Below are 23,092 nucleotides of genomic sequence, written 5' to 3' on the forward strand. Positions count from 1 at the left end.
TTCTCTTTTTTTTTGGGGGGGGGGGGGGTCGTCTCCTCGATTAAAGTCGGCAAAAGATATGGTTTTCACATATTCACAAGTACAAAACATTTTGGATCTAGTTGAAAGTATTGATTGTCAAACAAATATTCCAGTTTTGGTACATACCTTTTTGTGAAACTTTGAAAAAAAACCCACTTTTTAAACAGTTTACGAAATACTATGTGTTAAATGTTTACAATCAAATAAATAAACTTGTTACATGTATTTGAAAACTACTGGATACATATACATGTATGTAGAATAACGAAACCAAGCGGTGCCTCAATTCCTTAGGCCAATAAACAAAGGCTTGAACGAGACATTTGAATGATGGTCACATTGTGTAATTGACAAGGGACGCGAGCAAAGAGGATCACCTACTAACCTACAAAAAACACATTTCATACTAATTGTGCAATTTACATGCATAAAATCAGAGAATCGGATTGATTGACCTAAATAGGATTTCGGATTCAAAGACCAATTCTATCTTTTTTCTATAGCAGTCTCACTTTTCCAGACGATGAAATCTCCCTCGAATGAGAAACTGAATAAGATGGAAAATTGAATTAGGTCATTACTTACTGAGGCAATTGAAGGGGTTACCGACATCAATTATATCGGAGTCCAACAGGAGACTAATCGGATACTGGAATTATTCGGCGAAATCGAAATTCAATACACGAAGACAAATTTATAAGATGAAAAGTCCCACCGAAATTAAATTACCAGAGTTAATAAGACGTAAGACCAACGAAATTCTTATCATGTGTCAAAAAACAAAAGGCAGTTTATGAAAACTATCGGAGTTTGTATACTTGTACATAGACAACAACAACAACAAAAACACCCCAAAAAACAAAAAAACAAAACAAAACAAAAAAAAAAGAAAAAAAAAGAGACAAAAAGATGTTCTTACAAAATATTCTGATTTAAACATTCTTTTACGGTTAGCAAATCAAATTACCTGTCCAAATAAAAGTACACGTGTGTAGGTATTAGAGTCGACTTATATCACTGATTAGAAATTTAATTAACTTTGTTGTCATAGTAACTGCATTCATAAGAAAGAAAAAATCAATAAGTTCAAATTCTGTTTTTAATTTTTTTCATCTTATAGATAAAAAGATGATTTATATTGTACACTAATTGAAAACAAAGTTAATCAAATAAATGATCATTTAGTATAGGTAAGTGCATTTATTTGATAGGAAATAAATCAATACATTCATTTTAAAGAAAGTGAGTTTTGTTTACCTTAAACCGGTTGATAAAAAAAATGGCGTCATAACACCTAAATACTTATATTCCTACCTCACGAAATCGTGGTGTTGCTGTTGTTGTCTTATTTAGAGAAAAAAAAAGTGTTATAGACGATGCTTAAAAGGTTCATTTCAAAAGCAGATCTGGATAAAAAGGTATAAGTTTTACTAAAGGAACATATGAGAGTATAATGATATTTGTCGTAGCACGATTATCGATAATAACACAATTATAGGTATTTTTAATGATTTTCGTGACGATTAATTGTTTAGGAATTCGACACAGAAAAAGGTTCATATCACAATCATATTTAAATACATTTCGTGAGTTTAGGACTTCATATTAACTCCTAGGGGATGTTCATTGCAAAAATTATATGAGTTTTATAGTTTTGAAAGCGCCGTGGATTTTTTTTTCTTGTTTTACGGAAACATTTTAACAAATAAAATGAGCATAAACTCGGATTGTATACAATGGGAGAATTAATACGATCGACATCCTTTTTTTTTTAAAGTTAATGATGAATTGGACAAAATGGGTCGAATAGATTTTAATTTCATAATTTATATTACAGACGTTAAGAGAACATTTGACGAAGCATGGAAATAGTACTACTAATCTTATTTTGGCTTCATTAAAAAAAACAATGATGCGCGACTGTATAACAAACGTGCAAGCAATGGGGCTAAATTATCATAAACAAATATCTGAATTGATCAAAGACACAAACACGATGTTTAATTTTCTACTTTTTTCTTGACCTAAGAGAAGTAATCTCAGTAGAATCGTGGGTTAGAGGATGTAACGTTGATACATGTGTATATCTATTGTATTTCTCGTACAGCTGCACTACAGTCCACACTCAATCCATTGGCTAAAAATCATTGACAAAAATCTGAATTGATCAAAGACACATACATGGTGTTTAGTTTCTACCTTTTTCTTGACCTAAGAGAAGTAATCTCGCTAACTAGAATTATAGGTTAGACGATGTACCGTTGATTTATCTATTGTATATCCCGTACAGCCGCACCAGCAAGAGACAGAAGAAATCGCTTACACTGACAATTAACGAGAAAACTGGTAATAGGAGAAAAACCCACATCGACCCAGTTTACGGTCAATCGAAAGCTTCCAAAAGTTGTGCATCGAAGTCTATAATTTTGTAATCTATCGTTACAAAATCAAACAAAACGCCGGGCGTAAGTGCTAGAAGGAAGATACCAAAGGTTGCCATTAAAAGTTGACAAACACATATTTAGCTAAAGGGTTTAAGTAGGATTTTTTTTTTGGGGGGGGGGTGTCAATTTATTATTAATAGGTTTGTTGGGGGGGGGGGGTAATTATATCATAGAAAGAACTCAAAGTTTAAGCGAGACTTGCCTAGACATGTTAGTGAATCAATATCAATATGTACCTTAATCTAAGAAGAAAGGTTTAAGATTACATGTATCTAACAATAATCGATATGGTATAATTACATTTAAAACTCTCTCTCTCTCTCTCTCTCTCTCTCTCTCTCTCTCTCTCTCTCTCTCTCTCTCTCTCTCTCTCTCTCTGAAAGCTAGGTGATCAAAACAACAATTTGGTCGTCAGATCCATCTTAAAATTTCAAAAATCATTTTTTAGTTTGACTACATTGTATTTTCTTATGCGTTTTCCAAACAGAGCTCTTCCTTCATAAAAAAATCAAATGGTCTAATATTACAAAAATATTTATCGAGAAATAAGTAAACCATTATTTCAATATAAAACTTCCAAGTGAGTGAAAGTGTCTGAAAGTGTCTTCCACCTAAAGAACTTGATTTAAGCGTTAGTTGAAATAAAGACTCAGTAAGTAAGCCATATACTTTTCCGTATTCCATTCCTACTGTGGAATAAACTCAATCAACTCTTCCTAATTAGAGGTACTTTAACTATAGTGACATTGTCAGACCAACAAAGGCTATGCCAGCATAGACAAGGTTTGCTCAATGGAGGTGCAAAATAGTTGTGTACACTTATATACATGTAAATGAGGGAAAAGGGAAAGTGAATAAGAGAGAATAAATATTGGCGAAACTGACAAGACTTGACAATGATGTGTTGAGACAGAGTCCAGATGATGCTTTAAATTTCTTGATTAGTTATTTCTGTAGTCTGACTGAAGAGCAGCCGACGCGGGTCTTAATGATCGCAATAAATATATTGCTAATGAGACAAACAGAAATTATATTCAGAGTTTCTTCTCTTTTTTAACTTTTTAAATATCGGCAACAATTTTCATCAAGATTTAACATTGATATGTTTAATTGTAAACTTCAGACTGAAAACGCACGAAGTAATTGCTTCATCATAATTTAAATACAGTTATTTTCCCCCTGATTAACAGTGTTCTGTGTTGTTTTAGTACGTTAAGAGACAGACGAGAAGCGTACTTCGTGAATGCTTCATTACAGAGATTTAAAAAAAAACGCGTCTGTATTTTCAGTTTGTGTGGTTTACTTTAAAATATTAGTGTATATGAAACTATACACCAGATAAGATTAAAAGTATAAACAATAATAACTATTCAAAAATGTACAATATTTGACCATAAACTATTATTGAATATTAAATTATACCTCAAAAGGTATTGAGAATTGAACCCGACACAGGTTACAGTACATGAATCAAGTTGAAAATCAATCCGGTATCTTGTGCTACAAGTACATAGAGTACTTTGATTGAGGTTACTGTATATATGTTAGATATCTGAACTTTCTCAGATAAGATCTATGAATTAAATCCGATTTCAAATTAACGTATAATCATCTTTTCGAAGAAATCTTAAACCGTCTATATGGAAGTCTACAGCAATCATTTTCGTACGTCACTTTCACATAAAGCACTAAAACAAATAAAAAATCCTCTAAATTAAGTCGTCTGTCAAAGTCAGATTCGATGTGTTTTTCTTGAAGAGAACAAAAGTTCTCTCGCAGTTATGTTTGCAGACAAATAGATCGATCTCTGGGGCTGCGTTGCAAACTTGCACTCTCTAGCTATATATATACAGTTTCACTGTATTAATACAACATCGTTAGGCTAGGGCCCATGAGACACGTTTGTAAAGAAACGAGTTCTAGTGTAATAAACTGTTTTTAGTCGAAACAAGATGGGTTAGCGGGAATGAGAAACTGATATTAATCAAAAAAGAATATGAACCAACACAGGGATATAGTTTCTAGTAAAATGATATTGCTGTTTTCTCTTTTTGTTCTCCATTTCTCTTTTTGTTACCGTTTTTTTTTATCATGATAACCTATATCAACGAACTGTGTTTTAGATGTGTCGATAAATCATAAATAAATCTATAGTAATGGCATGCATGTTTGAATCAAAGGAACCCGGGTGTTATCAATTGCATCTAATTTCGTAATCTATGGATGATTAAACAACCATTTATATCAATCAAGGAACCTAATAAACCACCCAAATGATATATTATATAATCAAATCGACATAAGACTATACGAAATATTGAAATGTGTTGTCTTGTCTTTTGAATTACCGCACCATGAAATATAACAACCTACAAAGCATATTACTATTTTTGGTCTTTGAAAAATAAATATTTTTCCAATAATGATTCGTACTTTTTCACGTTTTTTTTTTTTTTTGCATCATTTGCTTTTGTTCTTTTTTTTTGGGGGGGGGGGGTTATAAATAACAAATATTATAATTGATATTATAAATGCCCGTGGAGATTGTTCAGTCACCTGATGCCGAGTATGTGCCTTATATAAATTAGGTATCACTATTTTATGGTCCCGCCACTCTCACGTCTACTATTAGGTCACATACCACTAGTTTACCCAAAAAGTATTTACGCAAGTAGTTAAACCATTCTAAAAGTGTATCTGCATTTAAAAAAATTCCCAGGTGTTCAATGGGCGAATTTGGTTCCTTTTAGGGCATGGAAAGTAGAAGGTTAGAAATAACACAGACAGGAAAGAATTCAGAAAAAAAAATATCTTGAAAGGCGCAATAGAAAGGGTGTAAAGAGGCTAATGTTAACACATATTCCAAAGTGGTTGGAATTTTTATGGTAGTGGTTATTTTAGGGGCCATACATGTATCTCAGTCCCCTCCTGATCTTCTTGATTGATTTTCCTGTAGTTTGGATATGTTGTTGGACTAAAGTCATTCTATAGATGTATTGTATTTGAATTTATTTGAGCCTGTGGAATTTTTTATATGAATTTTTGTTATATAAAGGAATAAGAGAAAAAAATAATCGTCAGCGGTGGTTTGTGTCCCCACAGTATACAGAGTTCCTGTCCGTTTATGACTAACGTAAGAGCAGCGATGGATATCTCTTGAAAAGAGGGAAGATTAAATTTCAATTTAACATTTTGTAAAAATGACAAATAACTGTTTTTAACCTCAGAAATACGGAGATTTCATCTTTTTTTTTTTTAACAAAGTATCTTACCTTTGACATTTAAAATAGTTTTAGAGATCAATTGCAAATTGAGTATTTTCAACACAAGTGTACACATGTATTAGAAAATGAAACCTGTAGAAAAAAACACTAATGCGCCGTATAATTTTGATAGAAAAATAATAACATCATGCAGAGTATTATAAACGTAATCATAATTAGCTGTAATTGCGATTTAGCGTCTTTCGTGCAGTTTTCATTCGCGAAGTATGATTAATTTAAAAGCAAATGCGATAGAAGTTTGCTACATGTACCAAATACTCTAATACAAGCGTTCTTGCCACTTGGGAAAAACCCGTGACACAATGTTAATTAAATAATTACAAACAATGTTACATGCTTGAACAACAACTACCCCTTTCTTAATAAAAACAGGATCACGGACAATTTGCCTTAACCAACAAATCTGCCACTGATCCAGAATCTATCCATATAAATATTTGCCCAAAGTGTTCATAATAAAATAATACCGTTCCCATATGAACACAAAACGTATTAATCGGTTGCTGGAATATTGGACTTTTATTCTAAAGACATAACAATTACGTAACTATAAGATGCATCCTTAATTACATAACCTTTAAATTCTGTTTTTTCCTTCCGAAAAGTGCCTTCGCACTTGATCTGGTACTGGTCAATAATCAAATAATCAATGTTTTGGCCAATTATGTTTTCAAACTCTTGCTTTGATTTGGCATACCGAAGTCAAATATTGATTACATAATTTCATGTTTCAAACACTTGTTTTTTGTTCTTTTAATAAGGCAACAGCACTGGATAGCGCCCTCGGGAACTGTCTCCATTGGACGAAATATGAAAACAATGCAGGTAGCTATTGCATGCTCGTTAGATCCACAAAGATCAAAAGCACGTGCTGATCTCGCTTTTTCTCTGTGATCCGAGAATTAATTCCGCTGTCGTCTGCTTAGCTTGAAATTCAGGATATAACAGAAAGAAAACGGTTAATGTAGAGAACGATGCGTATGACTACGGTGCGATGATTCTAATTGATTTAGATCCAATAACCTTAATGATTCATGAACTCGCTTTGTTTTAAACATATTCAATGTAACAAAAACCTTCGCCGAACATTATTATTGTAGACCGATGTTCGTTCCTACACTGTGCTTGTACGCATACATGTATGTAACAAAAATGCGGTAATTTAGTTTAAACACGTACATCATGTATACTGTGGAATCATTAGAATTCGTGGTGGCTCAATTTTCGTGGTATTCGTAGGTAGTCCTCCCCCACAAATTTACATCCTCAACGAAAAAAATAATTGAAAGGTAAGTTTTTTTTATTGAAACTGAAAATCGACGCATCCACGAATTAGCATCCCCACGAATAAGCAAAAACCCTCACAATCAACGAAAATTGCCCCCCACGAATTTAAATGACTCCACAATAACATTCAGTCGTGGTATTTAGTTTCAAAACATATCAAGCATATCTGTATCTTTTGACGACTACATATATAAACACAATGTACATAGATAAAGCAAATATAATAAAGATTATAAGAGACTCGGAACATAATTTACAATTTGACAAATGGATTTTTCCTGGAAAAAACATGTATTACTAGTAAATTGACTCTCAGATTGTTCCGAATTTCCCGAATCTCTTGTTTATACGTTGTCAGTTGGAGTTAGATTCTCAGACTGGACATCGGCACATGCATCGGTCTGCCACACATACAGGAAGGTTTTTCTATCAAACTACATAAGTACTAGTTTTAACTTAATTCATTTAAAATATGATACTGCTTGATCTTAATTTTGTATTGCAAAGCGACAATCTCCATCTACAATCCAACCATTTGACTTAAAAGGCGTATTTGAGCGGCTTTTTCTATGAAATTAGAAAGTTCGACCTTGACCTTTGCACTTTCTAGGGTCAAGATCACATGGATTTGAGATTTGATTTGCTTGATTGATTTCATCTGCTTGAATGAATTGATGTGTTGCACTTTAACACTGAGTTCAGCACCTCTCAGGATCAAGGTCACTAATGAATATGATGAACTTTGACCTTGAGTCCTGTAGCTCTTACGACCAAGGTCAATTATTTGATAAGCTGGATGTTTGATGATACAGTTGTATCTTTTAGGATTTGCTGTTTGAATGCAGCCCACATTTATGATTTGCTTTGTTAACGATTTGATCAATGTATATATCAGCCGTACCCTTTGACGCCAAATGAATATTAACAAATACATTCTGTGTTTACTTGCAAGATAATAGAGTAATATGTATCGATGGAGATTGATAAATAAATGCAAGATCAATCAATCAATCAACCAGTTCTAGAACGATGTTGATTATCACACATGCATGTATCTGTGGCCAGGTCACATGGGGAAAGTAGAAACCCTCGGGCATCAACATTATTCTTATCCAATTAACCCTTCAATCCTTGACAATATTGCGGTAGTCAATAAGCTGTTTGACTAAACGGAAAGTTACAAGCGCCCAAATGCATGTGATTAAGCTAAAATGACCTCTCTATTTCCGCTTGATTTCACCTTCAGGAATCAGAAAAATCGTTACACAACACACAAGTCACTTATTATCAAACCTTTACAGCTTATGATATCAAATAAAAATAATGCACTTATTCATCCAAAAAATATGAGTTCATACTTTAACAAACCATTTATGATTTTTTTCCGATCTAAACTTTGCTTGAACCTTTTAAACACGATTAAAAATTACCCTGCCCAGTTCAAAATTGACTAGTGATGTCTTGCGAGCGACATATTTCACAGGTTTGAATCGTTTCTTCTCCTCATCGACTAGAAGCAATTAGTCCATAATTGTATCTTGAACTCCCCTCTTTTATCGATTTAAAAGACAATGTCAAATATATCTGGGTAACGCCCTGTTTACGATATTTTTCCGCAATTAGAACAAAACCGCTTGACACAGGGATAAAGGAAAAATTACGAAAACATAGCTTCCGGATCGATCAAATATCATTCGTAAAACCTTTTGTTCTTACCCTGGTGTAATTACGTTAGAGATTTATTTAAGCGTGAACTTCAAAGGATGCTGACGTTTGAAAAATAATGTTCAAATAAAGCGACAATATCAGTCTACATCGGCAGTACTTGCATTCGTTTTCAAGACATTTTACTAGAACTATTGGGCAAAAACGTTGATCATGTCACTTTTTTGAGAGTTTGTTTAAGTGGGGTAGGTGATGTTGCATTATCTTTCGGTACTTTGTTCAGTTATGTGGAGTTCCAAATCTTAGGAATTGTCTTTTTTCTAGATTAATTACCATACACCTAACAGTCCATTTCATTGAACAATGTCCTCCAGGGTTCCACACTTTGCTTTGTTTTCGCTTGATGCCGCAGATGCTAATCAGCTTGTCCTTGCCTAGAACTCGGTTATGTTGTCAATGCGGTTTTGATCCTTTCATTTCACATCTCATTCCCATGTTAGTCGGTTATAAAGAGGGGAAAAAACTCAAATTCGGCAAGAATAAAAAAAATATAACGTTCAGTATGCTAAGTTAGTGTTCATTAACTGATTTACAAGTCTAATAATTCCATCTATATTCATATTGATGAACAGACGACATGAAAAGTTGATAACATTCGTAGGCCAAATGTTAGATTTACAGAAGAAAAACCAACGGTTTCAGAAAAAGTACTGGTGAGTTAATAAAAAAAGAATTTTGAATGGTCTCTAAAATATCTAAATATCTTTTTCATCAAACTGCCCCCGTAAAATGGTGGTTAAAGATGGCTATGGAACTGAGTTTTTGATTCTTAATACTTTGATTATAGAACAAAAAAGAAGACGTTTATTTTCATGCGCTATACGATAAACTAAACCATGACTAAATTAAGAGACTAATAATTACATTGGTTTCTTTTAAAGAATTATTTTCATAAATTTTGACTACCAGAAATAATAGCAATAAAAGGAGCAATGCATCTATATTGTATTTTTAACATAAAAATATTTGTCTTTAATATGTAATAGGCTATACCACAATAATTTTTTCATCAAATGACCATTTTTAAACTATATTAGATCATTTCTAATTGAAATGAAGTTTAGGTTGCATTAAATATTAACGCATGCGCAGTCAAACACAAATCAAACTAAGATGTTTTAACGATTTCCCCTGCTAACTTAATTTCTAGGACGATTTGTACAAATCTGTAAAACAACCAAAAAAAATCTGATCATGCGCAAGAATAAAAATCAGAGAATTCCTTGAAATGAATGGCGAAATTCAATAAAACTGCAAACGATGGAATTGGATAGTACCACTGCATTAAAAAGCACAAAGGGCGAACTGATTAATAATTAAATGCACCTACACTGACACAATCTGCTGAAGGCAGGCAACCCGTGAAGCTTCTCTTGGCAGCTTAATGCAGACGACAAAGAAACGACCAAAACATTTCAATTTTACAGATCATTCCGTGCTCTGAAGTTCGACTGTGTGTCACTCACCAGACGAGGGGAATATAATAACTTATACATGCAAAATGAGAGTACACCACCTCACTTACGTCAAAAATACATGATATATACAACATACCGGTATGTATATTTTTGCCTGACCACAGATTTATTTTTTGAGAAAAAGAGAAAGAAAGAGTGATATTGAATTTGTTTAAGTAAAAAAAAAAAGTCGCATTTCCTCTTTTGTCTCAAGTCATTAAAGATTTAAAGAGGAAACAAAAAACAAAATCCTTTCTTCGAGAAACCGGCAAGAACTCTTGGAAAGACCGAACTTTATGAAAGCTGGATCTCTCTCTCTCTCTCTCTCTCTCTCTCTCTCTCTCTCTCTCTCTCTCTCTCTGTGCTGTTTTGTCATCGACCGAGCTATAACGATTCAGAGTGAAATGAATAGCTTATGATTCTAGATAACATACGTATGTAATACATACAATGCCTACAATAGGCTGTTTGAATTTTGATCCGTCATGCCAATTAAGCATTAGGGTTAAGTAAGGTGATTCATGTAATATTCTGCGACAGGTATATGCTGTAGCATTGAGCTTTTTTTTTAGGTCATGCAGAGCAAGTACTTTTTTCTCCAGGTCATATTTGATGGCAAAAAAAAATCAATACACCGTTATCTATTTTGATGATGGCTATGGAAACTCCGAATTAAAAAGGAAAATTGAGCAAAAATTCGTTAGCTTTATTTCAGGTATGTTAAAGAACTTTAGAAAAAGCAATGGGATATATCTGCCATAAATAATAAAATTGTAATTATCGGCCATTCGTCTCCAAATCCTTTGAGCCTATGTCTAGTCGTGAATGAAAGGTTTTAAAAAAGGGAAACCCAAACAAAAGCATTTCTTTTTTTTGCTTTATTACAATTGCCTTAAAATCTTCTTAAATCTTTTTACATGGATACAGCAATGATTTCATTTGATTGATTTCACTCAAAATTAAGAGTTATTTCTATCCATGCATAAGCTACAATTCGAAATCGAGATTATTTTTACATTTCAAATTTCAGCTGAAGTATCTGTTCCACGATAAATATCTTGTAAATGCAATATGGTACATGTAGACTTCTATTGTTTTTTTATTTACATTAAGAGCTGAATAAGACATATCATCTTAAGACATATGACTTAAAACCAGAAACATTTAGAAAGGTAGCTAAAAATTTATGAAAATTTTTATACTTAGAAGGAACATTTGATTAAGATTGTTACTCACCAGAGAGACATCACTGTCCAGGTCTTCCGCAATCACAGACTGGTGCTTACTGCGCGCACTTCTACCCGAACTCGCAGACGACAGCCTCTCCCTCATTTCATGAAATATCTCCTTCGTCGATGATCCAACATTGGGACGAAATTTGGCGGATTTGGAGAACCTTCTTAATAGTCGCCCGGAGAAAGTATCGGAATTCGCGTCACATTTGCTGCTTTTACAGCTGTCCTCCAGCACCAGATTAACGTTTGGATCGGCGATTCTACTCACTGAAAATCCAGCAAGCAACGCGCGAATCACTGTCTGCTGCTCGACACTTACGTTGTGATGGAGATCGCAAGGTGTTTTGCCATCGAGGTTTTTTTCATACGTTTTCGCGCCGTATTGCAACAGTTCTCTGACACTGCTCAGGTTAAAAAACGAGGTCGAGACGGCGAAATGTAAAGGTGTGTTCCCCCGTGAGTCTTGCACGGTGGGGTCCGCCCCGTGCAAGAGCAACAAGTGTGTTATTACAGGCTTTTGCTCCACAATGGACAAAAACAGCGGCGGGAGGTGATAAAGATCGTCGACTGAATAGTCCCCCAAATCATCACTGATGACGGGTGCGGGCGGAGCTAAACAACTGCTGGTCTCCTCAATATTGATGCTGTTGTGATCAGCTCTTGTGTTATGATAATCGATCTGTGGACTCAAGCTTCCTTTCTGTGCAGAAGGCTTTAGTATATTAATTTTCAGTGCGTCGGTAGCATGGCATCCTGCTTTTATGTGACTGATCAAATTAGCGTTAGGGAAATTGGGATCAATATTGCATCTTAACAAAAGTTTGACAGCTTCAGTTGAGTTGTTATGTATGGCAACATGCAGAGCTGTTTTAAATATCAGCGGGATGTCACACTCAGGGGTCACGCTTTCGCGACGATCAAAAAATTCGATCGGGGTCGGACATCGTCTGTTGACTTCCGTGTCGGTGCTGTAACGACTGCTCGGTCTCCGGCTTCGCGACCCGACACTCAATCTGTCCTCCTTAACACTTCGAGGAAACTTGGCGAAATGGATCTCGAAAATCTTCTGCAGAGTGTAAGTATCATTCTCCACCAAAGCCTTTTCCAGTTGGGCGCTTTCGAAAGACAGGTCAAAAATGGATGAGGTGATGCTACTTGCTCGCGCAGCAGACGAGCCGGAACTTCGTGGTGACAGAAATGTTTGGGTACACAGTAGTCCCGGGCTTACTTCCTGGCAGAATGTTTGCTCTTGGAGTTCCGGTACCACCACAAGGTCCGGTATTGGACTGCGCATGCCTGTGCACTCTTTTCCAGGCACGAGGCTCCGTGATTCGTTGTGCTCATGTCCAAGACCGTTTGTCCGAACCCATTCCCATTGTTTACTCATTTTAAATTCATGTTGTTACTGAAATAAATAAAAAAAAATAAAGGTTATACAAATAGGGACATTTCTTATTTCGTTTATTTCATGAAACGAAACATTTACATGCTCATTATGTTACAAAGAAAACGACTACGAATAAGATGGGGCAGATGCATTTTTGGGCTTTTTTAAAAGATAATTCTTAGTTTTACAAAAAGTAGTTTAATAATTGCATTATAACTCAAATTAAAACATACAAAAACAAAACCGAGGTTTTTATTTGTTACTTTACTCTTTGGGTGTTTTTAGTTTCAACATATTAGAAAAACTAAAATAATGGTAAGTTTGTACTGGGATCGAGTCTAGTTAGAAAACTCGAATCTTTAAGCCAAACTTGTATCTAATGCTCTTACAACTAGGTCATTTTTGTCAAAACAATCATGCCATACAAAAAACTGTCCACATCTGTACTAACTGCAAATTTTTTCAAAAAACGTCCGAATGTTGCATTACATACAATAAAGTAATTCTAATGTACACGTAGAGTGGGTCATCGCTCTAAACGTTTGTTTTTGTTGAATGAACTTGGTTGCATTTTAAATATACTAAAAATAAAAGCCTGCACAACAATAAGGAATGCAGACTCACTCTATAGAATAAAGGAAATTGTAGTTCTTAAAAAAAATTGACGCCTATTGAAATATTTGTTAGCAAGATAACAGTTTGCATCGATAGACTTCAAATATTAATCTTACATAAGCGCTACAGATCGATGTCTTATGAAATATACAGGTCAAAGATGGACGAAGTGATAACAAATATACATAAATGATGTATCGATAACGGATATTTGAAAGAGATGTCAGATACGATTGTATTTTTTGATCATCATAAGCACTGAACCCGCCTCTTTCATAAGCTTCCATTCAACTTCATCACAGGACGTGATTGAAGGAAATTTGCACATGTGATTAAAAAGAAATTAAAAATTGGATATATTCTTTAACAACATTCAAAATTCTTTTCCAATAGTTTTCAAAAAGCTAGTGCTGGGCACCAAAAAGATATACATTATCCTAAGAACCATTTTATGTAACATAAGAAAAAATCAGAGTTGGTCCACAAAGAAACTTTTTGTGATGGAAAGTAGCGTCTGAAACATTTTTCGAATAATCGCAGAATTATACGTAGGAGGAGAATCTAGCAACGAAAGTTTAAAAGTGCGGTAACTATAGCACGTGACCAGCGTTGACCACATCTTATCCAGGCCCAATTGTAATTGATGTTCTAAATCTGGCAAAATCCTATTTCGTAATCAACATTAAAGAAGGTCTATTTCCAGCTCCAACTCGAAAATAACGTCTCCGTCCGAAGTCTTGCTCGGAAAAAATCATTCATTAATTCTCATTGTTGGAATGTTCAGTGAATGGAAATACGAATATATACGAGTCGTGCATTCGCGTTTCCCTTTACCGGCAGCCTTTCTAATCATCTTTTATTTACACTTGCCCTCTTTTAATCTCAAATTGTGGTTCTTTTAAGTTCGTTTCATGAGGTTATTTTCGCTATGTCATGCTCCAATTTTCTTGCAGTAAAAACCCAGTTTACTTTTTTAAAAAATTCAATATCAGTACAGAGGCTCTTATTCTGTTAAGAGAAAGGGAGAGAAAATAATACACAGTTACCGATTTTGTCATACTTTGCATATCTATATTCAAGAAATGAAATCGACAGTTTTCGATTAACAAATGCTTCATTGAAAAAAAAACAAGTCTACCATATTTGAACATAAAATGTAGATTCAAATTACATCTAATAAGCGTCATTCAAGTCCGAGCTTAAACAAAAGTAAAGTTAATTTTTACTTTGTCGCTTAAACTAAGCAAACTAGGTATACATGTACTAGTATTTACAAATAAACAGGACACATCGCGTACTGACAAAACCCTATATATATATATATATATATTAATAAATCAATCAGATACTATATAAAGACAAAAAAATCGGTCTAGAATATAGATGGAATCTGGAAAAGGCTACAGAACAATAAAAATATCGAAAGTTTGGACGGACGGTGTCGCTGGCATCAGATATCAGTTTGCCATCAGAATGAGAAATAAGCTGCCAAGATGAACAAATTACAAAAAACCTCTACATTCGATTGCATGCAAGAACTCTTTGCCATTATACATGTACTAATAACTCTGAAAACATGTACTCCTCGTAGTTATCTAAACTACAGCTAGCCAGAATATCAATTTCAATGAAGCCGTTATATCCACACCAGATACAAATAATACAATGTCCATTATAGGTGAATCACGATTTATTGATATCAGCCAAGTCATTAATCTCTACACAGAAAGTGGAATAAGGTATATATTCCTAATCTATCATCCATTCTCTGTTGTATTGTAATACTGTACATTGGCAACTAATCACGAGGGTTTAAATTTCGCTGTGTTTTTTCGCGAATTTATCATTTTATCGTGAACTTCAAGTTAGAACCATCGTGAATACAAAATTTCAAATGAATTTATTATATTTTAGATAAACAGATTTATTTTTGTTTTTTTGTAGCGTGAAATGAAAACCATGGCAATTTTTTAGACATCGTGAAATTTAAACACCGTGAAATTTAAACGAATTACAGTATCATAATTGCATTACACCCAAGTAACATTGCAAAAACACCTATATAGTAAGTTTAAACTTGTACATTGAGTAGTTTTGAGTTAAATAAAAAAAAATATACATGTATAAATTATATAAATAGCTTTATTCAAAGGATATCTGCATTTCAAACGAGTGTCTTCTTAAATCTTGATAAATGCTTAATGGTAATTTCTTTTGTCTGACTTTTGCAAACTTTTCTCGAACAAGTCTGTGTTTGCTATACAGTTTATATCGCAGCGATTTAACTAAATCTGGGCTCTGTCACACGAACGACATTAAACTATTAACTTATCAATGATCACACTAATTCACGACAATTTAATCGTTTTTATGGCTACAAACGACGTTGTCGTTTCTTCCCGTGGCAAAATGACCTTTTTAAAGTGGCAAATATTTTTGCCGTAATTGTTTCGCAGTTCCCGACAAGCCGTTCTTCAGAACAAGTTACAGACAAGGTCCGGGACCATCAGATAGACGATTTATGTAACCAGGGCGAAAAAATAGAATTCCCTGTTTTTATCATCCATGCACTTTAAGAAAATTAATTCTAATGTGAAGAAGACAGCACGAAATTGAAAATTGTATTGATTCTTGTCGGCCGTTTTCTTGACTAGAATTTTGTAGTCATGAAATGTTAGGGAAAATCGAGACCTGCAACTGCAAAAATAAAAATTCATTAGGCTGTACTTGCACAAGCGTTAAATTTTCTTCCAGTTGCCGTTCCCGGCTTCTGTTTTCTTGGTATGCTAATTCAAAGCAGTTGTTATAAAACGGATCAAATTTGCAAGAAACCTTCTGGTTAGTTAACCAAACGACCGCAAACTGGAATATGCTAAAAGAGAGACACACACACACAGATTAAAGGATATACGTGTATATATTTGTCCTAATAACCAAACATTTGCTCAGAATATGACGACAATTCGATCATTTGCTTTTAAAACAGTAAAACGAAGTTATACTTTGTTGTCTCCTAATTGCTCCTTCGCGGAGGGTGAATGGAACAAGATTCAGGGCTTCTCCATTATAGCAGTGGTTAGACCGTGCATGAAGAGGCAATCTCCATCTGTTTATCGCTTAAAACGGAACTAGAATGACAATTATGCAAAAATGTGCAGATTTCATATTTCTTGGAGAGCTTTGCATAAGAATATTATCTATTTGTATTTTAGGGATGAGGGTGGGGTGGGGTTTGGCGGTTGGGGATGTTCTTTTTTTTAATCAAACCATATTAAATAGAAAAAAAAACCAGCAAGTAAAGATTACATAAAGAACCATAGAACTTGATTAAAATAAAGATCAAAATCTTCTCAAACACTAAAAATGATCTGTAATAGGCCAATTGAATGAAATTATAACCCCCCCCCCCCCACCAGAAAAAAACAGTAGCCTCACGTGTCGCAGAAATTGCTGGCATGATAATGACCCGGCCGAAATTGAGGTTTTTGCATTAATACATGCTGGCATCATAAAACATTAATTTTCTTCAGGTGTGAGTAGAACAAATTAAGGTCATATATGACAATTGTGACATCATAAAATCGTTGAAATATTCTCGAAGGGATAATCAACGACTATTATATCTTATGGTGATTGTGTCTATTTCTCACAAAACATTCAAAAGAGTGTTTTGACGTCAAACCAAGTTTTATACTCTGTCCCGAGTTTTTGCTTCCACCACTTGTTGATTGATATTTCGATAATCATAAATACCTTTGTGCTCACACTACGTTTATCCACTAATATGAAAAATGTCCAGATCATCTGTTTTTGAAACGCCCCCTCTACCGCTTCCAGTTTCAAAACACATCCAAAAATAGAAAGTCTACGGGAGTTTGCATTGTATCAGACATCAATAAGCCCGGATGACAACGTTGAAAAATTGCGCGAGGTATTCCGAGTATTTCCGAATGGAGAAAAGATGTAAACATTTCCCATTATAAATCTCCGTTAGAAATTTCCAAAAATAGAAAGTCTACGGGAGTTTGCATTGTATCAGGCATCAATAAGCCCGGATGACAACGTTGAAAAATTGCGCGAGGTATTCCGAGTATTTCCGAATGGAGAAAAGATGTAAACATTTCCCATTATAAATCTCCGTTAGAAATTTGATATATGATAATTGTTCACTGAAGATATCTTGGATATATTCCTTTTTATCTATTTCAACTGTATTTCTTTCACAGGTATGTGTATTTTTATTAAAAACATCAAAAAGTGATGGAAGCAATAACTTGGGACAGACTATAGCAATTATTATAGCAAATAAATGGATATCCGATGCATTTTGAGTTTATATACATAACATAATTATAAATTTTTCTTCATACTTGGATAAACATGTAATTTGATTAATACAGAGTAATAACATAAAGCTCATCTACACTACATGTATATGCACACTTATTTAACATGCATGTTGTCCAATTCAAGAAATAATGACTGATAGACATGGTTTTTCCTTGTACAATTGACTGTTATTCTAAACATCAAGCATTTCAAACATCAAAATGCAAAGGAGCAATACATGATCTACAGAACTAGCTTAATACCGTCTGCAATTTCAATTAGCAGGTAGTTAAAAAGCAGAGACTTGATTGCGTTGCTTGTTATAAACGATTTTCCCCTACATCTCTAGGGGGTGAACGTCCTCTCTTTGCGATCGGCAGCAGTTCTAGTTGCTTTATGCACTCATAATACTGATCAATTCGGACGAGATGTGTGTTAGCGTGTATAAAAGGCTGTTCGAAATGGAATTATTTAGTGTTAAGACTGATTCGCTTGCATTTTCTGTAGAATGCGTTTCTCCTCATTTTCAAATTACTACGCGAGATCAAATTAGTTATCGACAAAAGTTTAATTTTCTGCATTGTTTGAAAGGGTTTCTCCTTTAGTCATGCCAATTTATGGATATACATCCATTTCAGGAAACCACCATTTCATCTCTGCTGAATCGTCTGCGTGATATTTTTGTGGCAATCAAGATTTTTCTCGAGTACACTCTTGTGATTAGCATTATTGTTTCTGCTTTTTAAGATATAGTCATTTTCTGCAAGTGCATGGGTATGTGTTTTTATCTTAGATCTTATATGTTGATTTGTTGTTGTTGCAAAAATTATATATTTATCCAAATCCTTTTAAACATTTTAACATTAAGAACGACATTTTTTGCAAAGATCTGGAGAAATCTCCTGAATGAAGCGCTTATTGGTACATCACGTCATGACTCCATTTTTAAAATAAGATATCCATAAGGTGCGTATGAGAAATACAGTTCATAACATTTATTCGGTAACTGTAGTTTTGGTCATCGGGTTTTTTTTTTTTTGGCAAAGTTTTACACATTTTTATTTAGAGCCAATGTATTCTCAAAATTCTTTTGCTTATGGCGTCCATTAAAAAGAGACAACAAAAATGTTGTACTAACGAAAAATATTTCCGGGCAAACTTCGATGAAATAATCAGATTTGCCTTAGAGTCGAACCTGAAACCTACCTGCACACAAAGCTATCTTAGACCCACATGTACTTTGATGAAGCAATGTTCGTAAGTCTCTTATTATGCAGACATAAAATTATAATTCAACATTTATGTACTTTTGCTAGAAAAACATCTCAAAAAATTATCATCGAATTCTATCAATATTCAATTTTTAGTCTCCCGCATTTTTATAACTTGTAGATAAAAAAACCGAAATCGATATCATTATGTCAAAGCATGCCTATTCAGACTTAAGGAGGAGACGTTTTTGGGGCCAACATTAGTCCATTTAATACATTAAAAAATAATATAATTCCAAATAGTTACCAGGCTCCGAGGAGGAAAAAAATGAGGTCATTTTATTTTCTGACGATGTCATCAAAAAGCACGGTATAATTCAATCATTACTAGAAAATGCCTTGGAAGATTTATATTGTTACAGGTTTTCCAATAGACAAATACCCCAGAGACTAAAATAATGTTCTTTTCTGCTTACAAGACTTCACAATGCTTGATTTTTAAACAAATTTTTAAGTAGGTTCTACACAAAAATATTTGAATATCACCCTTCTATTAAAACAACTTTAAATAAAATGATACTAAAAAAACAAAACAAAAAATTCAGGAAACGCAAAATGAATTAGCAATATCAATACAAAGTCGCAGAAGAAAAAAAAACCACTTGTTTGTTTCAGACGCAAAATCATTTGACTTCTTCAGGAGTGATTTACATTAGAATCCCATTTTATGTCAAGAGTTAAATGTTATCGCACCTTCTGTTTTCCCGGATGAACAATTCGTCCTTGTTTGCAAAAGAGGAAGGCATTACTAAGTCTTTAGAAGTCAAAATGCCTTAAAAATGACAATCAAGCTTTCCAAACGTAATCGGTAAAAAAAATTTCAGTGCAGAAGGAACTCTGGGTTTGAACTTCCGTTCTGTGTTTTAGGTTTTATCAACGACATGAACGAGATCGTTATAAAAGTTGAAATGAAAAAAAAATCGTTTGTTCTTTTACGAGGCAGGGGGTCATTGCAATGGCGGTTCGCGGGTCTGATCCGCCGCTTCTGCATGCGGATGTTCATGTACAAGCTTTAGTTTTCTGCGAATTTCTCTCTTTTATGACAAGCAATATCCTTTAAAGAGATCATATTATCTTTTAAGAGGGAAAATTAGGAGGCAAGCGCACTCTTATCATATTAATGATAGCATTGTTGTTTTTTCCAAATGTTTTCGAGTATTGACTGCTTATGTTTTCATGTAGTTTTTAAACTAAATGACAAATAATGGCAATGTATCTATTAAGAAATACGTTCCGCTACAGATATTTGATTCAAAAGGGGGCCGAGTTTTTAAATATCTCGGACAATTTTGCAATGTATAATGTCGCAAAAACAGTTAATTTTCAAGTCATAGAGGATATATAACATCTTTGGAATTAGCATTAAAGCATCGAGGACAACTGAAAAAAACTATAAAAATTATTTTATATACATATATTGTGAAGATATTTACACGTAGCTTTAAAAGTGATGCCAACTTTCTCAATATCATTGGAATATATATTAATGAAAAGTGTAACACATAATAACATATTAATATTAGTCTGGATATATAAAGTCAAATTTGGCCCCCATAATTCGCTTATTTTAAAGTGATTCAGGTACATTAATTTGTTGTGTTATTTTATAAAAGAGTTGACATAAAATATTTTTTCCGCCTATTTATTCTATTTATATGCACTCACTGGCAGTAAATGACGTCAGAAGTGACGCTATTTTTATAATTCAATCAAAATCAGTCAAAAATTGACATTTTTTCTTATCTTTTTTCGAATGGGAAAAGCGACTCTTTGAACAAAAACGAACTTTCTGTCACTTATAAGTACTGGAGAGATACATTTTTGGTGAAAATATTTTGTTTGCTCAAGCAGTCGCTCAATGTTTCCTTAAAGAAAAACTGCTTCAAAACAAGCCGTTTTATGCTAAAAATGCGAAAATGGCGGGAAAAGGTAAATTTTATGATGTCATATTTTTAAATTGTGGGCACTAAAATCAAAATGAAAATTATGAAAAAACTTCAAATGTATATTTGTGCAAATAAAACAAAGAATTACAGTAAAATGATAATGTTCATTTATATAAGGGGGCCATTTTAGGCTCAAACCATATATAGTCCTTTAAGCAATTGTCATCAAATTGAATTTTTGTCGCAAAAAAGCTAGCTTATGAACCTCTCAGAAAATATGAAACCATCATAAATTATAAGAACGATTTTGAGCATGCACAAATACTATTAATACAAAAAACACGTAAAGTTGATGTTGCGGGCCGGGGGCAATGCTTATTTTACTGTCATAGACTATATGAAAGGAAAAGAATTGTTTTTTTTTAAGGAAACGGTTCCTGCCTTGGAGCTGACTTTTCTGTAAACGAAAACATATTAATCTGTTTTTCATAATGAAACCTGTACATGTATTTGGTGTAATAAGTTCTAGACGACTTACTACATGTATGTACATGTAGACCATCATATGGCATATGGTCTATGTGTTTCATTTTTTTCTTTTAATATAGGTAGTCTGTATTAAGTTTACCAAAGTCATAGCATGCTTAAAGCCACAGAAGTGAACAACGTCCCACCTGTCTGCAACATGTTCAACTGCTAAAGTCACGTGATAAAAACCTACTTGTCTTTGTTTCTAAGGGGCCGTAGGGGAGCGTTTCGACACTACAAAATACTGTCAAGATGACTCAATAAAACTGCTCAGGTCCTGCATCTTCCTTTACCCTTATCATGGCAAAAGTCGAACGCTTGTCAAAATCTTTACAAAACAGTAATTGCACAAATGCTTTACAAACTTCTCATTTCCTGTAAACTGGATTAAAAGCGGCATTTTGCATAACGGCCTGCGATGATAAAATTAGATCACCCTCAGTACAAGGGAATAAATCTATCCATGGGATCCGTTTGGGATAGGAGAATCATGATTAGGACTGTAATTCATTGCCAGAGGAAGACGTTTTGATCAGTAAATACGGACCCCAAGGCCAGCTAATCAGCCACATTGATAGAAGATCATGTTAGAACTCTGGCGGTGGGAATATTTCCAATATAATTTATCAAAATGATATCATACAACGCACTTGTTAAAATACGCGATGATCTTCAAATATTGGTTAAACAACAATGCAAATGGCGATGATTAGAATGAGGTGACCATGTTCGTCTCCCTTGGAACATTGTGGTTTGATACGCATGCACGGATCTAGAGAGGGGTGGGGGGGGGGGCAGGAGTCAGGACCACCACCTCCATTGAAACACTGACACTTATTACTTTCACATAGTAAAGGTATCAAAATAGGCATCAGAACCATCTCCCCCGAAAACACAATTATCTTTCGGATCCCCTCCCCCAGGAAACATTTCTTGATCAGCACACGAGACGTGACCAAAAGTTTGAGAAATGTACGAAAGTATAAGGTCAACGATCAACGATCCGGGAGAGATCTTATACGGTTCCAGTTTTTAAATCGATCTGGGGCATGAAAATGTTTCATCCGAAAAACAAGTATTCAAAACCTCGGCGGGGTTTATTATCTTTCTACTTGTAAATGGAACAGCGAGCAATACAGATAAAATATATAACTCGCATTAGCTATTATGTCATTTTTTTCTGCAATGATTACATAAAACACCAAAGAAAGTATTTTATTGTTTACATTTATATCTACATATGAATCTTTCTACAGTTATCAATAACAAGTGAGTGAAAATACGTAAATCATCGTTATTGCATAATATGTTACTAAGAGGGAAAAGCTAAATCTCCCATAAAAGGGAAATTCTACTAAAACGGCTTCGAAGTCTGACGTCAGTCCGAGCAGTCTGTAGAATTCGTGTTCTCAGTGTAGCTAAAGTTTTGATCGACCAAGGAATTATCCACGAAAAGTCAAATGAATATTAAAAATATAGAAAGACGCCAACGAAAGATGTTAACATTATTTACATGTATCATACTACAATGTATTAAATTGGAAGCATATTTAATGCTATATTTATTCTCGGACAGGTCAGTTTTAAATGGTTGGAACTGGAACCGGGATCGTGTAGATTTCA

At 34.1% G+C, this 23,092-nt stretch overlaps 1 protein-coding gene across 4 annotated transcripts in view; it reads right to left on the bottom strand.

Moving 5' to 3' along the window:
- LOC128179624 (1-phosphatidylinositol 4,5-bisphosphate phosphodiesterase epsilon-1-like) overlaps positions 1–23,092 on the bottom strand; it is a 117,184-nt gene that overhangs the window by 83,486 nt on the left and 10,606 nt on the right. For 3 of the 4 annotated variants that reach the window (XM_052847122.1, XM_052847120.1, XM_052847121.1), the window contains exon 1: positions 11,455–12,870. In XM_052847122.1, the coding sequence (XP_052703082.1) occupies positions 11,455–12,840 (1,386 nt within the window). In that variant the 5' untranslated portion in view covers positions 12,841–12,870. Of the gene's footprint in view, positions 1–11,454; positions 12,871–23,092 lie in introns of those variants that run through there. The other variant, XM_052847119.1, reaches the window with a different exon arrangement.

Source organism: Crassostrea angulata, chromosome 4, assembly GCF_025612915.1.
Source record: "Crassostrea angulata isolate pt1a10 chromosome 4, ASM2561291v2, whole genome shotgun sequence".
Taxonomy (NCBI): domain Eukaryota; kingdom Metazoa; phylum Mollusca; class Bivalvia; order Ostreida; family Ostreidae; genus Magallana; species Magallana angulata.